Genomic DNA, 20,403 nt, shown 5'->3' on the forward strand with positions numbered 1-20,403 from the left:
CATCCTCCCTATTCTGGTATTTTAAAGAGTACTTAGCATAAATATTAAGCAACCTAACTAATAGGGTTCCAACTCCCAGCAACAACAAAAATAAATAAATAAAAAATAGGGAACCACCCCTCACGCTCCACCTCATGATGCTTAATCGACGTAATCAACCTTAATTTGATGCAGTGTGAAAAAAAATGCACAGAAATCAATTATTTTTCAAGAAATATTAAATAGATTCAACATCTTTCTTCAACAAAATTGCAGACTGCACAGATGGTACCTTCCCAAAGGAAAAAGTACTATAGCTTACTAGGGTATATATATTAGACTTAATAGTCACTATATACAGTAATTGACTTCTATTCATTTTACATCAAATTAAAACTTTGGGTGTCAGATAATTATTTATTAAAAGCTAGACATTTTAAATGAGAATAAGAAAGAAAAGTATGTCTTTGTGCCCCCTTTTCCCTGTTCATGCCCTATCGGCCCCCCTGGCTAAACTTTTCTAGATCCGCCCCTGCACAGTTACCAGCGTCAGCTACGTAGAAAAAGATCTTCGAGTAGAAAGTAATATTAAATACATTCTAACAACAGCTGATCAAGCTTAAATGTGCTGCTGTTGTTTATCCACTGGTTTCCTCTTTCTGGTGCAAAGTGGGCCAAAAACAAACAAGAGACACGGACTCGCGACAGAAAAGCCGATCAGCTGATCATTAAGCAGTTTCATGATTGAAGTAGCAGCAGGAGAGGCAGTCGCTCCATATATCGTTTGTTAAGCTTAACGCAGGAATGCTTTACAAACATTCAGAGATGGACTTACACACTTGCTTTACTTCTCTCGGGATAACTTTGTCGGAGATGAAATGCCGGGTTGCTAGCGAAGCTCCAAATGCTATCCAGACCACTGACAGGTCCCGCATGCCACAGCCGCTCTATCACGTGATGCATACTGCTCCGACGTGCTAACGTTCTGAGGCGAGTTACGGCGTGTTGCAAGTTTTGTGAGGTGCTTTCGTGATATTTAATGGATCGGATTACATTTTTTATTTTTCTCCGATATCCGATCCAGTAATTTAGGTCGATACCGATACGTAATATCGGATCGGTCCATCTCTACTTTGTACACTAAAGCCAGACTCTGAAATCTTGCTGACTGAGGCACTGGGGTCAGCCATTATTGATACTGCATGTACACGTACAGTTTGTGGTCAGAAGTGGCTAGATAGTTACATGCGTGACCTGCCCGCGAAGTGTTGTTGTTGTTTGTATGTAAAATGGCGGAACGAATAAAGCGCTGGGAATGAGAGTACGACGTCGTGTCTTTTGAGTTAACAAAACAGTTCAAAAGAAAAGGCAGCTCACCCCTTCAGCAGCTCACCCCTTCAGCCTATGCATAAGTATAAACTCAGTGCTTATGCATAAGCACTGAGTTTATACCCGCAGGTGGCGGCTCTCACAGAGCACGCTTACACAGATACAAAGTAACCCAAAAAGTTGGAGTCCAGGTCCGCGTCTGCTGTCAAAGCTGCTCGCTTGCTTCTCTCTCCCTCCTGGCAGCTGTCAGAGCGGGTTTTTGAACGCAGTCACCACGGTCCAATCAGCAGCTCTCTGCTCTTCATTAGGGGAAGGACCTGCAGAGAGACACAGTAAAGAGAAACACAGCAGCTCACACAGACTTTTTATGGCCACAGGTCGTAACAATGATGATGATTGTGGTGGTCATCGTGGTTGTGATGGTGATGTGATTGTAACCGTGGTGATATCCTGTGGCTGTGACATCAGCGTGCAATGCATTTGAATGTTGTTGCAGTCCTGAGGGAATTTAAACACTTTGGTAAAGGCCTTATTTTCTCTCTATGAGCTCCACGCTCATTGAGTGGTAAAAGTCACAGGTGAAACCCGTCTGTGATTCTGTTTAACGCCTGCAACTGGAGGCGGAGTTTCAGGCGTCTGTCTCGCCTGCTTCCTCTCACCTGTTTCCTGATTTTCTGACACCAGAATCTTACATAACCGTGACGACCAATCAGAGCTGCTCTGACAGCTGCGGCCTAAGGTTGGCCTAAGTGCTGACCTCTGACCTCTGTGACCCCTAAGGCTTCTGTCCTAAAACGTCTGCAGGCAGCATTCAGGGCTGAAAAACTCCACCATCAGTCAGACAGAAGCTGAGGTGTTCAGCTCGAATGATCACGTGTTTTCAGCGTGTCAGTGGATCAATATATGAGGAAACTGTAAAAACATGATTCTACACTTCGGACTGCTGAAAGAGCCGAGTGCCCACAGCTCAGCTCATTGATTAGGATCAATTGCTGAATGACTGATTATAGATATGAGTTAAAATGTGCGTTTGCAGATTGGTCTGATCAGTAACTGCAGATTAACTCTGTCCCTGTCTGCGTGCAGTGGAAACGCCTGGAACAAGAGAGAGAGCAGCAGGCAAGCGAGGTAAACACACACACACACACACACACACACACACACACACACACACACACACACACACACCCCTGGTCAATATTTGGATGTTTGCCTACAATAACACTATTTTTAACACTTCAGTACCATTACCTCTTAAAGTATTCTTTCTTCTAGCTCCTTTCACACTAAAAGTGACAAAGTGTGAAGCAAGGAAAGACACATCATCAAAGTTTATCAGTCAGAATAAACTAGATCATTGATTTTTTTAAATTTAATCAAAGAAATTACATTTTTAAGTTGAGCAGTTATTGATTTTTTAGGAGGTCCTTTACAAACATGGAAACGTTGGGTTTTAGTTTCATTGATTAAAGTTTGTTGTTTGTTGATGCGAGGTTTCTGTTTCAGTCGAGTCTCGGTAGAATCTGTTTCTGCTGCTCTGCCTGCGTCTGTTTTGTTCTTCTGATTAAATTTTGTTATTAATGTAGCGCCATCGTTTTTCCTGCTGAAGCCTGTTAATTAGGCTGAGGGCTCTGTGGGGATTAGAGCCTGGAGAGCTTTTTAATTTCACACACAAACTCAGCAGCTGCCGGCAAATTAACGCCAGGCGGCCAGAGAGCTGCCGCAGCCGACACCAGAAACCAGACGTTACAACGCACGCAAAACGTTTCCACGCAGACGTACACGTTAACACAGCATTCACAGCCGTCCTCTGCACACTTGACCTCTGGGCTTCCATCCGTGAACCTGGATCGACTTAGCGGAGACCTTCGATAAATCCAGGCCGCTTTCCATCTCTCTGATTGATTATCGATTACTGATCTTTGACGGCTCCGTCTGTCAGGTCTGTGCAGTCAAAAAAGTAAAACCAATATCAGTGATCCTGAAGTACTTGAGTAAAGTACTCAGTTACTCCCACAGTCAGTACAGTTACAGTGTGGATGTTGAAGGTCAATGGAAGAGGAGGAGCGTTTCATTTACTCCTCGCCGCGCTCCTCCTTCTGATAATTAAAGTTTCCTCTCGTCCTCACCTCCACATCCTGAGCCCCCCCCCTCCACACACACACACACACACACACACACACACACACACACACACACTCCTCATGTTAAAGGTCAAAGTAGTTCCTTTCATATACCCCCCTCCTCCTCCTCACCCCGTGCCTCTGTCACCTCCACCTCCACCTCCTGTCCTGTTGCTCCTCCATGCTAATTAAAGACAGCTCCCCTCTTTGGTGGTAAAGGTTCGGGCGGGCTCCTTTTATTACCTCCTCCCCCGTCCTCCCTCTTCGGTTGACCTTAACTCGTCGTGTTAAAGGTCAGCGCGGCGTCGTTCCCGCCTGCTCCTCACATCATTTGGAAATTATTCTGATTAATAAGTCGGGCAGCTCTTTTGAAGCGTCTCCTCCGGCCCGGCTGGAGAAGACACATATTGACTCTCCGGGTTTGGTTCCTCTTTTGATGTCTCGCTTTAAACTCCCAGACCTCGAGGGCTTCGATTAGCATAGGGGAGTAGGTCGGGATCAGGCTGCGGCTGACTTCCACACAGTCTGACCAAAGACACAGCCCGACGCAAAAGCGCGATGCAGCGGCCCGCCGCGGTGGCCCGCCGCGGTTGTCCACAAATTCAGTTCCCTGTGCAGAGTCGCAGAGGAGGAGGACAAGAGGGGAGGAAGATACAGGAGGAGTGGTCAGCTGTTTGAAAGGAATAAAATAACAAAAAGTAATAAACTTTATTTAAAACATGTTTGTAAAACAAAACGCTTCACACGGTCTTTATAGGGATTAAAATCAGAGTGCGAGCTCCGCCCCCTCCGAACTCCCATGAAGGAAATTCATTAATCATGATGTCGGCTCCTCTAAAGAAATACAACATTCACTCGTAAAATACAGAACAAGTACAACGAATAATAAATAAAAAGTACATCTCTCCATCCATTCTCTTCTCCTTATCCTTCTCACAGTGACGGGGGTGGAGCCTATCACGGCTACCATAGGGCGCGGGGCAGGGCACACCTGGATTGGTCTCCAGTCTGTCACAGGGCCAGCACAGGGACAGAGACAACCATTCACTAACTGCACGTGTGTGGATTGTGGGAGGAAGCTGGCGAGAACATGCAGCATAAAAGGCCCCGCCCACACGGTGGATTCGGACCCAGGGCCTTCTGTGCCACCATGCTGCCTTTTATATTCATTCATGCCCATTAAAAATGGCTCCACTCAGTCCAGCACATCCTTGCATCCTCTCAGCAGACTTGCTGACTTCACCACGATGGCATCACCCATGTCCTTCTGGCAGCTGCAGCGCTCCGGCGGCGTCTGCGTTCTGCTCACTGATGACTCGTCAGAAACTTCAACCTCGGTGGAAACCATGGTGACGTTAAGTACAGTTCACAAGGACTCTGGACTCTGTGACGGTGACATGTATAAACTACAACACCCAGAATATGGACTACAAAACACTGCTGCTGCTTTACTGCCGCCTGGCCTCACTGTGGGCTCAGCAGGTCATAAAAACAGGAAGTATGACATCATTACAAAGACAGGCAGAGCTTTTAAAATGAAAACAGCCTTTTCTTCTTCTGTGGTCCTGCTGCAGCGCAGCCCAGAGGAACTCCCCCCTCCTCGTTTAAGGTTTAATCCACGACCGTAACCTAAACTGGACGATACAGACTCTGAAACACGCTGTGATTGGTCATGATGTCACTTCCTGTGTTGTTGCCTTTGCCATGCAGATTAAAACGCGTCCTCTCTCTCTCTCGTTGCCTCGCCGGCGCCTTACTAACGCATCTAATCCTCATCATTACCGTTAATTTACGGTGCTCGACAAACGCAGAAATCCCCTCTGATTCCCACAATGCACCTGTAAACCCCTCCTCATTACGCGCAGTGTTGACACGCGTTAGAGTTAATTAGTCCATTAGTTAATTAATCCTTTATTTGAACAGGAAGTAGCGCTGAGAGCCATGGCTTGATCTCTTCGTGAGCACGAGCAGTTAAAACACAAACACATGGTTAGGTCGGCCAATCAGAGCGCGGCTCCCAGAAGCCTCGGGTGGATTGATGTAACGTGCCTCTCTGCTGCTGGTGTAGACTGAAATCAGCTGATTACCTGTAACTGACGCGTGTTTCATCCAATCAGGAGCTGCAGAAGGTGCAGATGGAGAGGGACGGTGCTCTGGAGGACCGGCGGCGGCTGGGAGCGGAGGTTCGGGCCCTACGAGCCAATCACAGGTCAGCACACACGAGTCTGAACTTAAAGATGTTCATCCACAGGAATGTGGAGAAATCTGTGGTTTCGGTCCAAACAAGGACCCAGATCTCAGAGACACCAAATAGCTGATTTAAGGTGTCAGTTAAAATATGTCAGAGCTTTGATTTAAATCTGTGGTTTTATTGTGAAAGTCCCTTATCACTTCCTGCTGTGGATTTATCAGTGAGTAATATTAGGAGCGGCTGATTTCAGCTGGGTTATGTCCTTTCAGTTAGTGAAATCATAAAAAATAATAATATTTTCCATGATTTCATCATCTCTAATTAGTGGCAGGACTTCTGTGAGCAGTTTTGTAGGAATGGGATCTAAAAGACACGTTGATGGTTTGGAGGAAGTAATTATTGAAGTTAACTCAGAAAGATCGATTGGAGAAAAAGAGTCTAACTTAATAACATCAATGGTACTGAAAGTAGCTGTAGATAATATTACATCTGTGGGATGATTTTGAGTCATTTTTTCTCTAATTGTTAACATTTTACTTGTGAAGAAGTTCATGAAGTCATTACTAGTTTTCACCTGCAGCCCATCTCATCCCAAACCATCTCACCATCAATCACCATTGAGTTTAGGTAAGGTGACTGTGGAGCCCAGGCCACCTGGCACAGCACTCCATCATTCGGTCAAGCAGCCCTTACACAAGGTGTGTTTGGGGTCATTGTCCTGTTGGAAAATAAATGATGGGATGTAAGGTTGGGCGATTGGGCGAATATATCCACTGAGGCTGAGCCTTTCACCAATCAGTTTTACTAGAGAGATTTATTTATTTATTTATTTGTCCATGAGTACGTTTGCTGATAATGTTGGTTGAGGCTAAGAGAAGCAGTCAACGGAAAAATAATAGCACTGTTTTAATGGCACCCTCTTCCAGCGGCAAGCAAATGCACCCTCCTCAAAGTGCGCCCAAATGCAGCGATTCATTTACTCAAACTCATAACAGAAAGAAAGAAAGGCAGTAGCCTATGTTCAGAAAAATCCAAAAACCTTATTTAAAAAACCTACAATGGCGGGAGGGAAACAAAGAGAAACTGGCTTCTTTTTTCCACTATAACCGTGTTTATCTGTCTTACACAGTTGACCCAACAACAAATGCAAAATTAAACCAAAAGTAAGCTGAAAATCAAAGTCTCTTCCAGTGAGCATTAAAAAAGTTAAGTGTTTTGTGCAATTTGGCGCATCTCAAATAAATTAACAGATAAATAAAATAATCCAAAAAGTAGCTATGTTATGAAACAAACAAGAAAAGTAGGTAAAATATTCCCTCCAAACAAAACTTATAAATTCTAAACGCACAAATCAGTCCATGCATGATTACATTGCTCCGCCCATCAAAAAGTCTGCTCCTGTGCGAATATATCACCTGTTGTTGGCGACTGGACTGATGGTTGTTGGTTGGAAAATTTCTACATATCACCCAACCTTAATGGGATGGCATGTCGCTGCAGGATGCAGTGGTAGCCATGCTGGTTCCGTGTGCCTTCAATTTTGAATGAATCCCCACCAGTGTCACCAGTAAAAGACCCCCACACCATCACACCTCCTCCTCCATGCTTCACAGTGGGAACCATGTAGAGACCGTCCATTCACCTTTTCTGTGTCGCACAAAGACATGGCAGGTGGAATCAAAGATCTCAAATTTGGACTGATCAGACCAAAGCACAGATGGTCTAACGTCCATTTCTTGTGTTTCTTGGCCCATACAAATCTCTTCTTGTTGCTTTTCCTTAGTCGTGGTTTCTCAGCAGCTATTTGACCATAAAGGCCTGATTCACACAGTCTGCTCTGAACAGTTGATGTAGAGATGTGTCTGCTACTGGAGCTCTGTGTGGCATTTATCTGGACTTTGCTCCGAGGTGCTGTCAACTTGGGATTTCTGAGGTTGGTGACTTGGATGAATGTATCCTCAGCAGCAGAGGGGTCTCTTGGTCTTCCTTTCCTGGGGCATCCTCAGGTGAGCCAGTGTCATCGTAGCACCTGGTTTTGAGACTGCACTTGGGGACACATTCAAAGTTTTAGCATTTCCACGGACTGACTGACCTTCAGTTCTTAAAGTAATGATGGAGTGTCGTTTCTCTTTACTTAGGGGGAAATCCAGGTGAACACTCTTGTCTCTCTCCAAACAATCCAAACACGAATCCACTCGAACACTCGTCACTTAGGGAACACCGGGGAAAACAGTCCAGAGGGTCTGCACACAAAGAAACGCTCGTTAGATTCCAAACACACAACTACATGGAAAAACACTTGCTAGACGCTCAACTTTCACTGACGTGATTCTCACAACGATCCAGCGAAGAACAGCCGTTGCTTCCTGGCTTGAATGCCATCCACACTGATGAGGCACAGGTGTTTCCTCCTTCGAGGGCGTGAACCTATAATGAGAGAGAGAAACACCGGCTACATAGGACCCTACACCGCCGGGCAGAACATGTTCCCTCTAAGCCTGAAGGGAAAAAGAAGGAACACACATGTAAAGGAAGCACTCAAAATGTGTGGTTATCCTAATTGGGCTTTCATCAAATCAGCAAAGAGGCACAGAAAAGAAGATCAGACACCAGCGAGGGAGGATAAAAAGGACAGACGCGACAACATTGTCAGCCCCTATGTAGCCGGTGCACAACATGAACGAAACCCAACAGAAAGCATCAGAGAGGTCAGAGGGCGCGGTTTCAGGACCGGCCCTGAGGAAGAACACTCGGGCTGAGGCCCCACTCGGCAGTCACAGCGAAGCGCCGCAGTAGCCTGAGTCAGAATAAAGATGAGCAGCGAGGCGTCCACGCTGGCCAAACTGTGAGTCTCCATAAATCATCAGGATTGATGCTGGACGCCTGCTGAGATGTCGGGGGGGGGGGGAAATCAGGATTTTTGTTTGATTTCAGTTTTCTTGGTGGAAATAAAAACTAATTTCCTGTGATTTTACTTCATTAAACCCTGTGTGTGTGTGTGTGTGTGTGTGTGTGTGTGTGTGTGTGTGTGTGTGTGGGTGGTCTCAGGTATTACAGCCTCAAAGTGGGGACGTTTTGTTCCTCTCACGGGCTCGGAGCTGGTCTCAGTACTGGTCCTGAGCAGTCTGAAGGCTCACAGCTGGATTTCTGAGCCCGGCAGGCTGACAGATGTGTGTCAGATGGTTTTTCATCAGTGTGTTGGTCCACAGGATTAGCAGGACGTCAGAAGAAGATTGACCTTTGACGTGTTGGTCACATTCTGTGTTTGCTGTGTTACAGTTTCTGTTTATTCTCTATTATTGGTGGTTTTTCTCAGGGTCTCTGTGCTGATTTGATGCCCTCACAGGAGAGATATTTGGTTATTGTTCAGTTTGCAGCCAATCAAAAAGCTGCACTTCAACCTCTGAACCAGGCATGTTCAGTCTGACGTATTAGTACCTCTGAGGAGGTGCTATAGTGTAGAAGTAAAAAAAAAGCAGCTGGATTTCTTTCATGTTGTGTTGCCTGTTGTTAGCGATCCTGTCAGATCACAGGAAATGCGTCCCAGCGTGAAGACTGATTTAAAATATCCAGACAGTGATTCCTTCTGATTTCCTCAGACTGAAACATAGTTATTTATGCTTCAAGTCTCTTAGTCCTGATCAGACGCCGCTAACCTCAGCAGTGCAGACCGGGTTAGATAAAACAGATCTCAGCAGGTCAAAGGTCAGGCCTGTGTTTGTGTACTTGGTTTCTTCGCTGATGGCCCAAACTGGAGGTGGGTTTAAAAACTCCTGAACCAATTTTAAATATAAATGCATTTTATCAGAAACGGCAGAGTGTCAGCTTAGAGCTCAAAAAACTATTTCTATTAACAAACAGCTGAAACAGTAAATGAGAGCAGGTAAACAGATTCTGCACAAAGATGTAAACGCCGAGCGGGGATTGTCACCTGACGGCACAGACGCACTGTCCGGCTGGAAGCCGACAGCTCAGATTCAGAAGCTGCAGGTTTCATCTCTCTGACTGAACCAGCAGCAAAAGAAGATCAAACTGCGCTTCACGTTTGAGAAACATCGTCATGAATTCTTTGGCTGTTACTTCCTGCACAGCTCTCGGTCTCTGTGTCCTCAGAGACCAGTTTACCATCAGATCTGTTTTTCTTACCACACACCAGTCTGCTGTTGTGTTCAGTGCTGTCGGCCTCTGACATCTAAACTTTTACAAATGACTGCTCAGCTGTAATCACACCTCTGTAACTCTGCTTCACTTCAGCAGCATCAGGTTCACATGTTGATTCATTGTTTTATTTTAAGGTGCTATAAAAAGCCAGGCCAGGAAAATCTGCTTCATGTTTTTATCCTCAGTTACTTGGACACAAAGGCCTCTGCTGCAATGCTCACACCTCTGATCAAGTCTCACGGTGTCAGTACTGATAGATGATCAGAAGCTGAATCCAGGCGTTATAGGAATCAGCGAGGATACCCAGTAATGGTAAATGGACTAGTTCTTATATAGCGCTTTTCCACTCTTCTGAGCACTCAAAGCGCTTTACACAACTTGTGTATTCACCCATTCACACCCATTCGCACAAGCACAACTGACATTCACACACATTCATACTCCGATGAATGCATCGGAGAGCAATTTCGGGTTAGTATCTTGCCCAAGGATATTTGGCATGCAGACTAGGGGAAGCCGGGAATCGAACCACCAACCTTCCGATCAGTAGATGACCTGCTCTACCACCTGAGCTACAGCCACCCAGTAATAAGTGATATGTTGCTTGTGTGAGGTTGTACAGACTTATTTTTAAAACCTGCTGAGAGTCTAATTATTTTTTTATGTGTATAACAAAGTGAGACAGGGTGCGCTTTCTTCTGTTCCCGTCGGACGTGTTTTTGTGTTTGTGCCTTCGATGTAATATTGTGTGACGTCGGGTGTCTGCTTTGTCACCATGAAGTTGGAGAGATGTCTCTCGCTGATGTCGACGTCTGAGATTCAGGAATGGTTTCTGCAGACTCTCGGACAGGTGCAGCGGCGTCTGTGACGGCTCATCAGTGGTTGTCTTTGTGTGTTTACTCTTTAAATGTTTCAAACGGTGCTTATCACTAAGATATTCTCAGATATTAACACTGTGTGTATGCATTAGGGCTGGGCGATATGACCCAAAATTCATATCTCGATATTTTTTAGCTGGATGGCGATATAAGATATATATCTCGATTTTTTTTTTTTTTTTTTAAAGCCATAAGTTAAGAACAAAAAGAGAGTTCTTAGTCACACTGTGTCCCAGATGTCACACGGGCACTTTTATTTACATACAGCGTAGATGTACATGAAGAAATTACTCAAAAATAAATTATCAGCATTTATTAAATAATCATGGTCCATAAATAAAAGAAAACAATGTTGTTTTTGTGCATAACAAAAAGCTCACAATTGTGCAGTCAAAATGTAAACTAATAGAAGCTGAGCATAATAACAAAGAGACAGATTTCACAGCTGCACCACGTCTCTGAACAGGTGCCATTTGTGGTCCTTATACACACACAGTACGGTAATATTACGTTGAAGCACAGTACGTATCACTCCGCGAGGCTCCTCCTCGGTAGCCGTAATCCTCCGACAATCCATCAAGCGGTGCAGCTCCGTAGCTTAGCAAAGTCATAATAAAACATTTTTGACAGATTGCTGAGCGCTGTGTACCACATAAAATCGGTTCGCGGTCAGTAAGCACAACCAGAATTCATACATAAGGCGCACTGTCGATTTTTGAGAAAATGAAAGGATTTTAGGCCGTGCAGCCCCTCCGTGCTGCATGTCGTTAGCGCGGTTAGCTCGCTAACACGTTGACGCCGTCCAGCCCCACGCACGGGGCGATCCGCGGTAACTCGCTAACGGAGATTTTCCGCTTTCATCTTGTCATTGCCTGCAGGTGAAGCTATGGGGGAGGCGGAGTTGTGTTCAGTGAAGGAGAGGCGAGGCCGAGTAACGTTGCGTAGAGACAAAAGTGGACGAAAGAGAGGCAAACCTGCGGCTCCACAAGTATAATTATAACGTAACATAGACTATATCGATATAAACGATATTGTCACATCTTATATCTCGTATGAAAATATATCGATATTTTTAAAAAACTCGATATATCGCCCAGCCCTAGTATGCATTGTATTCCTGTTTTCCTTTCATTCAGTTTTATGGATTTATATGAGCTGTGCTGAACCACAAATTGAAGTTTTAGGACGTCCTGCTCCAACATGGAAAACGTTTCAGCAGAATTGAAGCGGTCGAGTGTGATGAAGTGAGAAAATATCAGATGCAGCACGAGGATCAGAAAACTGCTGAAGGTCCTGACGACGATGCTGTTGGTTCCTCTCTTCTGTTTTTAAAGTGTTCTGTTTCTAATTTGGTCTGAACTTTGACCTCTGACCAGTGATGGGGATAACAGCGTTACTTTTTTCAGTAACGAGTAATCTAATTACCATTCCTATCGTTACAACGCCGTTACCGTTACTAACAACAAAATGCGGTCGCGTTACTATTTTTCACCAAACAGACGGTTGAAGCTGTGTTCAGTTTATTGCAGCTTATATCAGCTGCAGGAAGTAGCTGTAAGTAATCTGGACGCTGCAGCTTTAAGCAGCTGCGCACTCCCGCGGACCGCGATCACGATCACTGTCTAGCACAACACCTGGAGCTCAGGAGGCAAAACAATCGCATGAGTGCTGCTGTTTGACTGAGGAAGAATAAAGTAGTTGTGGTAAACAATCACATGACCAAGATGACAAAGCAACAAGGTGACGTATACCAGTTTATAAACGGTGTTGATGGGCCAGTAAAACCAGAGTCGTGATAAACAATTTATACGCCTGTTTTTCCTGAATAGCTTCACGTTTACTGTCTAAGGACAGCAGCGAGACCTCTCTGCTCAAACAAAACAAAAAAACAGCCCGTTCATGTTGGTGGAACAATGCACCATGTCAACCAATCAAAAAATGATATGGCAACATGACGTTTGTTGTTTAGGAACAGGAGGAAGATTTAGGAGTGACGGAGAGAGAGAGAGAGAGAGAGTGGAAAAAGAGAGAGCGAGATGTGAGAGATTTGTGACGTTTAGCGTGTTTGAAGTGGCACAAATAATTTGTCTTATTAAATGCAGAACAGCTGATTGTTCTGTAAACAGTTTAAGTTGTTAAAAAAAAAAGGGTAAAAGGTAAATGGCTGCAAATAACTTTGTTTGCAAAACTTGTGCATAGATTTTAAAACTGACAAATATTTGCATTTAAAGTTATGAAATATGATTCAATAAACATGTTTGTGGTTGTTACAGTAAAAAATAACTTTTTCTACTCAGATTTTATGTTTTTTGTCTGATTCTAGATCAATGTTGTTAATACAGTAGTCAGAATGAAAACATGACTGTAAATTCAGACACGTGAGGTTGTGATGAAAAGGATGAGACCAAACACGGCAAATAAACAGTTTTTAAAGGTGAAATGTGGAGGAAACATCAAAGTGGTTAAAATGGCCAATTATACCCTGGACCTCAGAGGGTTAAACGTTTATTTTAAGTAACACAATAGTTACTTTTCAAGTAATTAAATACCTTTAGAATCTTGTAACTCAGTTACTTTTTTGAAGAAGAACCTAGTAACTATAATTAATTACTTTTTCAAAGTAACTTGGCCAACAGTGCCTCTGACCTGTCTGTTTAAGTAACCTAGCACCTATCGATATCCCACCGATCGATTATTTATCAGCTGCTTCGCGCTGACGATCACAGCAGCTTTAAAGCCGTCTGAAGCTCAATAATCAATAATAATCAATAATACCTGTTGATGTGCTGCAGCTCACGTCACACTGAATCATTTTTATTTAAGTGCTTTTTAAATAAACTGCTGGTCGACGTCTGTTTCCCTCAGTGTTTACAGTTGGATGTGTGAACGTGTGGAAGCTCACTGGTTCTTCATCACTTTTTTACCTGTTAGCCAGTTTGTTTTATTTATTTATTATAAAGAATCGTTTTCATATTTTTAAGTTTCTGAAAATATAAAATAAATATATAATAAACCCATTTTTTCCCAGCATGCACTCTGACTGTCAGTTTAACAGGAACGTCCTCCTCTTCCCCTCTCAGATCTCAGGACTTAGCCCCGCCCTCCCAGCCCTCGTTGCGAGCTGATAGCGTCTCTCCTGAGGCCCCACCCCTGATGGATAAGCTGCAGCAGCTGATGAAGGAGAAGCAGAGCGTGGAGGCGGAGCTTCAGCGCTGCCAGGAGGCAGAGCGAGAGGCCACTGAGCAAGTGTGCAGGTCAGAGCCTTCACTTCCTGTTTGTTGCGTTCTCTGTTCTGATTGGCTGCTGCTGCTGAAGCCATGTATAATATTTTTGTATGTTCTGCTGCAATCGCCATGACAACAGAAACACTCTGATGTCACGCTAAGTCATCAATCAGCTCAGAGTCTACAGGAGAACAGAAAACGGGAGAACCCCCCCCCCCACCGTGTGTGACATGCCACCACGTTGGGGGGGCACACAACATTAGGTACGTGGTCCTAATGTTGTGGCGACTGGTGTTTCGGTTCTGCTCATGAAGCTGCCGCCGTGCCGCAGACGCAGCGCGTCGTTGTGTCTGTATCAGAGTGAATCTAACAGTTCTTCAAATTAATCGAATCTGATTTTTTAAGGTTTGGGAGACGTGAACATCAGTTTTACCCATTTGGTGCATAACAGTAGCTTAATGTTAGAGCACTCCTCCTCTTCATCGCACAGTAATCACACGCTGCTGCTCAGAAGAAGAACAAAAACAGAGGAATGAAACTCGAGAGAATCTGCAGCGTAGCTTCAGCCCAGTTTCAGGTCCAGAGGGCCGATTTTACTGCAGACTGAACCGAGCTTTAAAGACCTGCAACGGCTGAGAGTCTCTGCAGACTGTGGGAGAGGATTTTTATGATGACAGGAACCAAACTCGGACCTCTGCGGTTCGGCCCGGCAAGCCTGAAGAAGTTTTTCTGCATGAAGATGTCCCTCAGCTCTGACGATGGCGAGGTCTTCTCCTCGAGCGTTCAGAGCCGTGCCCGGCTTATTTCTCATGATTTTAGAAACCGTGTCTCTAAAATCATTCGAAATGACGGGTGGAGACTCCAGTGGTGGCGTTTCATGGTGAGCTGACGGTGTCAATCACGTTTGACGCAGAGGAAAGGTTTACCTAAAGAATGTCCATCAAAAATAAACTTTCTTTTGTTTGATGTCGTCACAGAGAACTGTGCGGACAGCCTGCCAGTGGTGAGCTCTGAAACATGGCTTTATGTATTATTAATAATGATTACTGAACTGCCTCGCAGCTGTCAGGAAACATCAGGTGAGCTGCTGTTTGTGGCCCACAGGTGTGACGGGCAGGTACTGAACCCTCAGAGCTTGCTGGGACAGGTCGGCAAGAATGATGACGCTTTCAGGCTCCCAGCGAGTCTCCTTGTTCACATCACAAATAAAAGTTCGTAGGACCCTGAAATCCGCTGCGGTTTAAATTAGCAGCAACATCTGAGTAGCTGTTCTTCAGTCTGAGGAGATTTTATCTCTGCGCTGCTCTTCATCAACGGCAGGAGCACGTGACTCTGAGCCGAGAGCCTGAAACAGGCTGACGATCCGAGCTGATCGATCGGGAAATAACTGTGCCTGAGGGTCAGAGGTCAGACGAGGTCCTAACTCAGCCGTGAGACTCCTAGAGAGAGCCAGATGTTTGATTTCTCCTGACAGATGTTATCCAGGTGCAAACCTTGTCACCTGTTCATTGGCTCACTGATCTCTTGTGCAGGTGATCAATAAGCTGGTTCTCTGGACAGTCCGGCGAGAGCACAGTGACCGATCGGTGAAGTTGCCTCGGAAAGTCTCACAGACTCCGGGAGGCGTTCAAAGACCGGTTAAGCATGTGGGACTAAGGAGATTTGGTGTGATGATTCATATTCAGCAGACGAGGGTGTGCGAGTGTCTGCGGCGAGCCGATGAGGAGAATTAATCCGTCAGATTCCTGCTCCTGCAGGATGGCGCTCCGAAGCCGGATAACGTGACTTCTTCTTCTGCTGCGGCGCGGCGGCTCATCAGTTGAAGATGAAGGGATGAGATTCATGATGAAAACAGCTTAAGTCGTCCGTCTGCGTCCCGCACTGTCCTCCTGGGCTCAAACCCGTGGCTTTCCGCTCTAATTTGGCTGCCAGCGGGGGGGCGCATGGCGCTGAAGAGCCTCCCAAGTTTCTGAACAGCGGAGAGGAATATTTGCTCTGGGTGGGGGTGGGGGGTATTACAGAGGGAAGTTTAATTTGATTTAGAGAGAGTGAGAGTGAGCGAGCATCGCCGACTGCTGGAAAGTCATTCAGGTCGCTCCCCCCCACACACACACATTTCATCTTCCTCTCACTTTCCTCATCATTTCCTCCCGTTAGTCAGAGAACTGAGGTCACAGCATCAGAGCAGTGGCCACAGAGGATCACCGCCATCATCATCACCGAGCTCTTACAAACCTCGTCAGAACATCAGAGTTCAGCGTCACTAACGGGAAATCTTTCTCCTCAGGTTGGAGCGTCTGGTCGAGGTGCTGAGGAAGAAAGTTGGAACAGGAAGTGTCCGCGCTGTCATCTGAGCGGCCGGATGTCCTGATCAGTGAAGACAGCAGCAGCTCAGTGACGATGATGATGTTTCCTTCTCGTCGTCTTAGCTTCGGCTCTAAAACCCAAAAAAGCTTCAAACTTTCCGGAATCATGAATGAAATTTTTCTCTCAATCAAACGTTTTTGTTGTTCTGACATTTTAAAATCAATCAAATGTTTTTTGTTGTTTAATAAAACAGTGATGCCGTGACTTCTGTTTCCTGATGGTTTATTGGTCGATTGGTTGATTGTGGAGTTTCAGAGAGCCCCGCCCCTCCCCCAGGGTCTTTAATTGGAGATCAGTGTCTTTTAGTTCTTGTGTTGATTTAAGGTTCTTCTTAAATTCGCCTGTTTTAAACTGAATCTCTGCTCGGTTTCATTTCTGAGGATCACCGTGACAACCGCGATGAAGCCGCTCTGACTTCGTGTTCCCAAAACTTCTAATTAAAATTTAACTTTGACAAGTTTCCTGGCTCGGTCACATGGCGCCCTGAGCACGCTCTTCTTCTTCTGTCACGCCATCAAGGTTCAAGGTTCTTTTTTGCCCTTTGTGCATAAACCAGCAGTCAAGGGTGAGTGCAGAGAGCTCGGCCACAGTAAGCATGTAGACACCCGCTTTACAAGAGGGGCGGCGGTTTATACACAGGAGTAATTATATCACACTACTTCAGTATTCTGAGCTCTCCTGGCCGAGGAGGCGTCCTGCTCCGCCCCGCACCATCACCCCGCCTCCACCAAACCTGGCACAGTGCAGTCGGACCAGTACCGTTCCTGGCAACCACCAAACCCAGAGTTTGATCGGTCGTCCCAGAGAGCACCAGCGGTAGATGCGCTCGGTGTGAGGTCTCGCAGCAAGCTATCAAATACGGCGCATTTCTGGGCTTTTAAAAAAACCGCTATGCGTCGCCAGGTGTTTCATCGGATTCAAGGTGTTACCTCCTTTGACAGTATCACAGTATCAGCTTAAAGCACTTGTTGCTGCTGAGTTTGCATATTTTGCTGTGAAGTACAGCCAGACTTTTGACCGCTTCGCCTTGGGCATTTTTAATCTGTAGCTCTGCTCTAAAAGAAAGTACATACCTGGGCCCGCCTACTATCCTCGGAAACGTAAAATGATTGGCTAGAAGTGTATCACAGCTCAGGAAAAAAAAGCACCGAAATAAAGCACCGAAATGTGCGCTGCTTTTCGGTCTGGTTACTACTGTTTATGTCAGAACCGGTGCCATCATGGCACCGGACACCGGTACCCATCCCTAGTGCCTTGCGTTGATGTGAGGCTTGGCTGCAGCTGGTCGCCGTGGAAACCCATTCCGTGAAACTCTGCACGCTGTTTTTGAGCTAATCTGAAGGCCACGTGAAGTTTGGAGGACTGTAGCGATTAACTCTCCAGAAAGTCAAGACCTCTGAGCACCGTGATCCTCAGCCTCTGCTGACCTGCTGATTTCACGTGGCCGAGCTCGTCGTGCCTGAGCTGCTGTCGTTCCCAGTCACTTTCACTAACTCTGGAATATTTAGCAGTGAGGAGATTTCACGACGGGACTCGCTGCACAGGAGATAGTGTTCCGATACGATCCACCAGTGTAAACTCTGATTGACAGACGTGTGCAGGGATTTGTGTGCACGTGTGCGTGCTCCGATCCACACACAAACACGTGAGCAGTCTGAGCTCATGTCAAACGATTTTACAAACGTGTACGTGCAAACATGAACAAATACTGAGTTCAGGTTCATGCGTTGGATCGTTTTCACGTTCAAACACTTTCTTGTACGCACCTCACCCGGGAGGCCCTCAGGAGGCATCCTTGTCAGATGCCCGAACCACCTCAGCTGGCTCTTTTGTATGTGGAGGAGCAGCGGCTCTACTCTGAGCCCCTCCTGGGTGGATGAACTCCTCACCCCATCTCTAAGGCTACGTTCACTCTGCAGGTCTTAATGCTCAATTCCGATTTTTTGATCAAATCCGATTTTTTTTGTCTGCTCGTTCACACTACAAATAAAATGCGACAGCAAACGCGCTCTAGTTCAATTCAATTCAATTTTATTTATATAGCGCCAAATCACAACATAAGTCGCCTCAAGGCGCTTCATAGATATAAAGAAAAACCCAAGAATCATATGACCCCCTATGAGCAAGCACTTTGGCGACAGTGGGAAGGAAAAACTCCCTTTTAACAGGAAGAAACCTCCGGCAGAACCAGGCTCAGGGAGGGGCGGCCATCTGCTACGACCGGTTGGGGTGAGAGAAGGAAGACAGGATAAAAGACATGCTGTGGAAGAGAGACAGAGGTTAATAACAGATATGATTCAATGCAGAGAGGTCTATTAACACATAGTGAGTGAGAAAGGTGACTGGAAAGGAAAAACTCAATGCATCATGGGAATCCCCCGGCAACCTACGTCTATTGCAGCATAACTAAGGGAGGATTCAGGGTCACCTGGTCCAGCCCTAACTATATGCTTTAGCAAAAAGGAAAGTTTTAAGCCTAATCTTAAAAGTAGAGATAGTGTCTGTCTCCTGAATCCAAACTGGAAGCTGGTTCCACAGAAGAGGGGCCTGAAAACTGAAGGCTCTCCCTCCCATTCTACTTTTAAATACTCTAGGAACAACAAGTAGGCCTGCAGAGCAAGAGCGAAGTGCTCTAATAGGGTGATATGGTACTACAAGGTCATTAAGCTAAGATGGGCCCTGATTATTTAAGACCTTGTATGTGAGGAGCAGGATTTTGAATTCAATTCTGGATTTAACAGGAAGCCAATGAAGGGAAGCCAAAACAGGAGAAATCTGCTCTCTCTTTCTAGTCCCTGTCAGGACTCTTGCTGCAGCATTTTGGATTAGCTGAAGGCTTTTCAGTGAGTTTTTTGGACATCCTGATAATAATGAATTACAGTAGTCCAGCCTGGAAGTAATAAATGCATGAACTAGTTTTTCAGCGTCACTCTGAGACAGGATATTTCTAATTTTAGAGATGTTGCGCAAATGGAAGAACGCAGTCTTACATATTTGTTTAATATGTGCGTTGAAAGACATGTCCTGGTCAAAAATGACTCCAAGGTTCCTCACAGCGTTACTGGGGGCCAAGGTAATGCCATCCAGAGTAAGAATCTGGTTAGATACCATATTTCTAAGATTTTCAGGGCCGAGTACAATAACCTCAGTTTTATCTGAATTAAGAAGCAGAAAGTTAGCGGCCATCCAGGTCTTTGTCTTTAAGACATTCCTGCAGTTTAACTAATTGGTGTGTGTTATCTGGCTTCATGGACAGATAGAGCTGGGTGTCATCTGCATAGCAGTGAAAATGTATGCTATGTCTTCTAATGATGCTGCCTAAGGGAAGCACGTATAATGTAAACAGAATTGGTCCTAGCACTGAACCCTGTGGAACTCCATAATTAACCTCAGTGTGTGAAGAGGACTCTCCATTTACATGCACAAATTGGAGTCTATTAGATAGATATGATACAAACCACTGCAGTGCAGTACCTGTAATACCTACAGCATGTTCTAATCGCTCTAATAGGATATTATGGTCAACAGTATCAAATGCTGCACTAAGGTCTAGCAGGACAAGCACAGAGATGAGTCCACTGTCAGAGGCCATAAGAAGATCATTTGTAACCTTCACTAAAGCTGTTTCTGTGCTCTAGTGTGAACACTCAAAGCGGCCGCATGCGCAAAAGAAGACGTCACACACAGCGCGCTCTGTTTAGACCCAGAGCAAACAATATTGTTTGACTGATGGCCCTTAATATAAAGACTTCGGACTTTACGTTTCCCAATTTTTGCTTTAAGTTATTTTGTTATTTACATAATAATGTAAATAACCTAATAATGATCCTTAATTCTGTTTTAGAGCAACGGTGCTTCAAAGGATAGTTGCAGATTTCTGTCAGAATCTGCAGTACAAATAAAATGTTCACGTTTCTCCAACGTTGTCTTCCCAACAGTTGTACTGGACGGACAGGAAGCGTTCGTGATGTCTTCTTCGGCGCTGATAATTGGCGTCTGTCATGTGTCAGTGACGTAAAAGACAGATTTAATGCGACATGACCATCAAACAGCAGTCACTTTCTAAAACATCGGATATGTATCGGATTCAGTAACACACACGAAAGTGACCCAGATCGGATTTGTGCCGTTCACACTGTCACTGTCACGGC

The 20,403-nt window shown here is 45.2% G+C and overlaps 1 protein-coding gene across 2 annotated transcripts in view; it reads left to right on the forward strand.

The window, feature by feature from the left end:
- The window catches only part of mipol1 (mirror-image polydactyly 1), a 51,093-nt gene extending 34,637 nt beyond the window's left edge, over positions 1–16,456 (forward strand). For both annotated transcript variants that reach the window (XM_085441485.1, XM_085441486.1), the window contains exons 11-14: positions 2,395–2,436; positions 5,549–5,640; positions 13,742–13,915; positions 16,173–16,456. In XM_085441485.1, the coding sequence (XP_085297611.1) occupies positions 2,395–2,436; positions 5,549–5,640; positions 13,742–13,915; positions 16,173–16,239 (375 nt within the window). In that variant the 3' untranslated portion in view covers positions 16,240–16,456. The remainder of the gene's footprint in view (positions 1–2,394; positions 2,437–5,548; positions 5,641–13,741; positions 13,916–16,172) is intronic.
- Positions 16,457–20,403: the final 3,947 nt, after the last annotated feature.

Source organism: Copadichromis virginalis, linkage group LG19 (assembly GCF_057382275.1).
Source record: "Copadichromis virginalis isolate Kocher_CV1m ecotype Utaka linkage group LG19, C_Virginalis_male_GT1.1, whole genome shotgun sequence".
NCBI lineage: Eukaryota > Metazoa > Chordata > Actinopteri > Cichliformes > Cichlidae > Copadichromis > Copadichromis virginalis.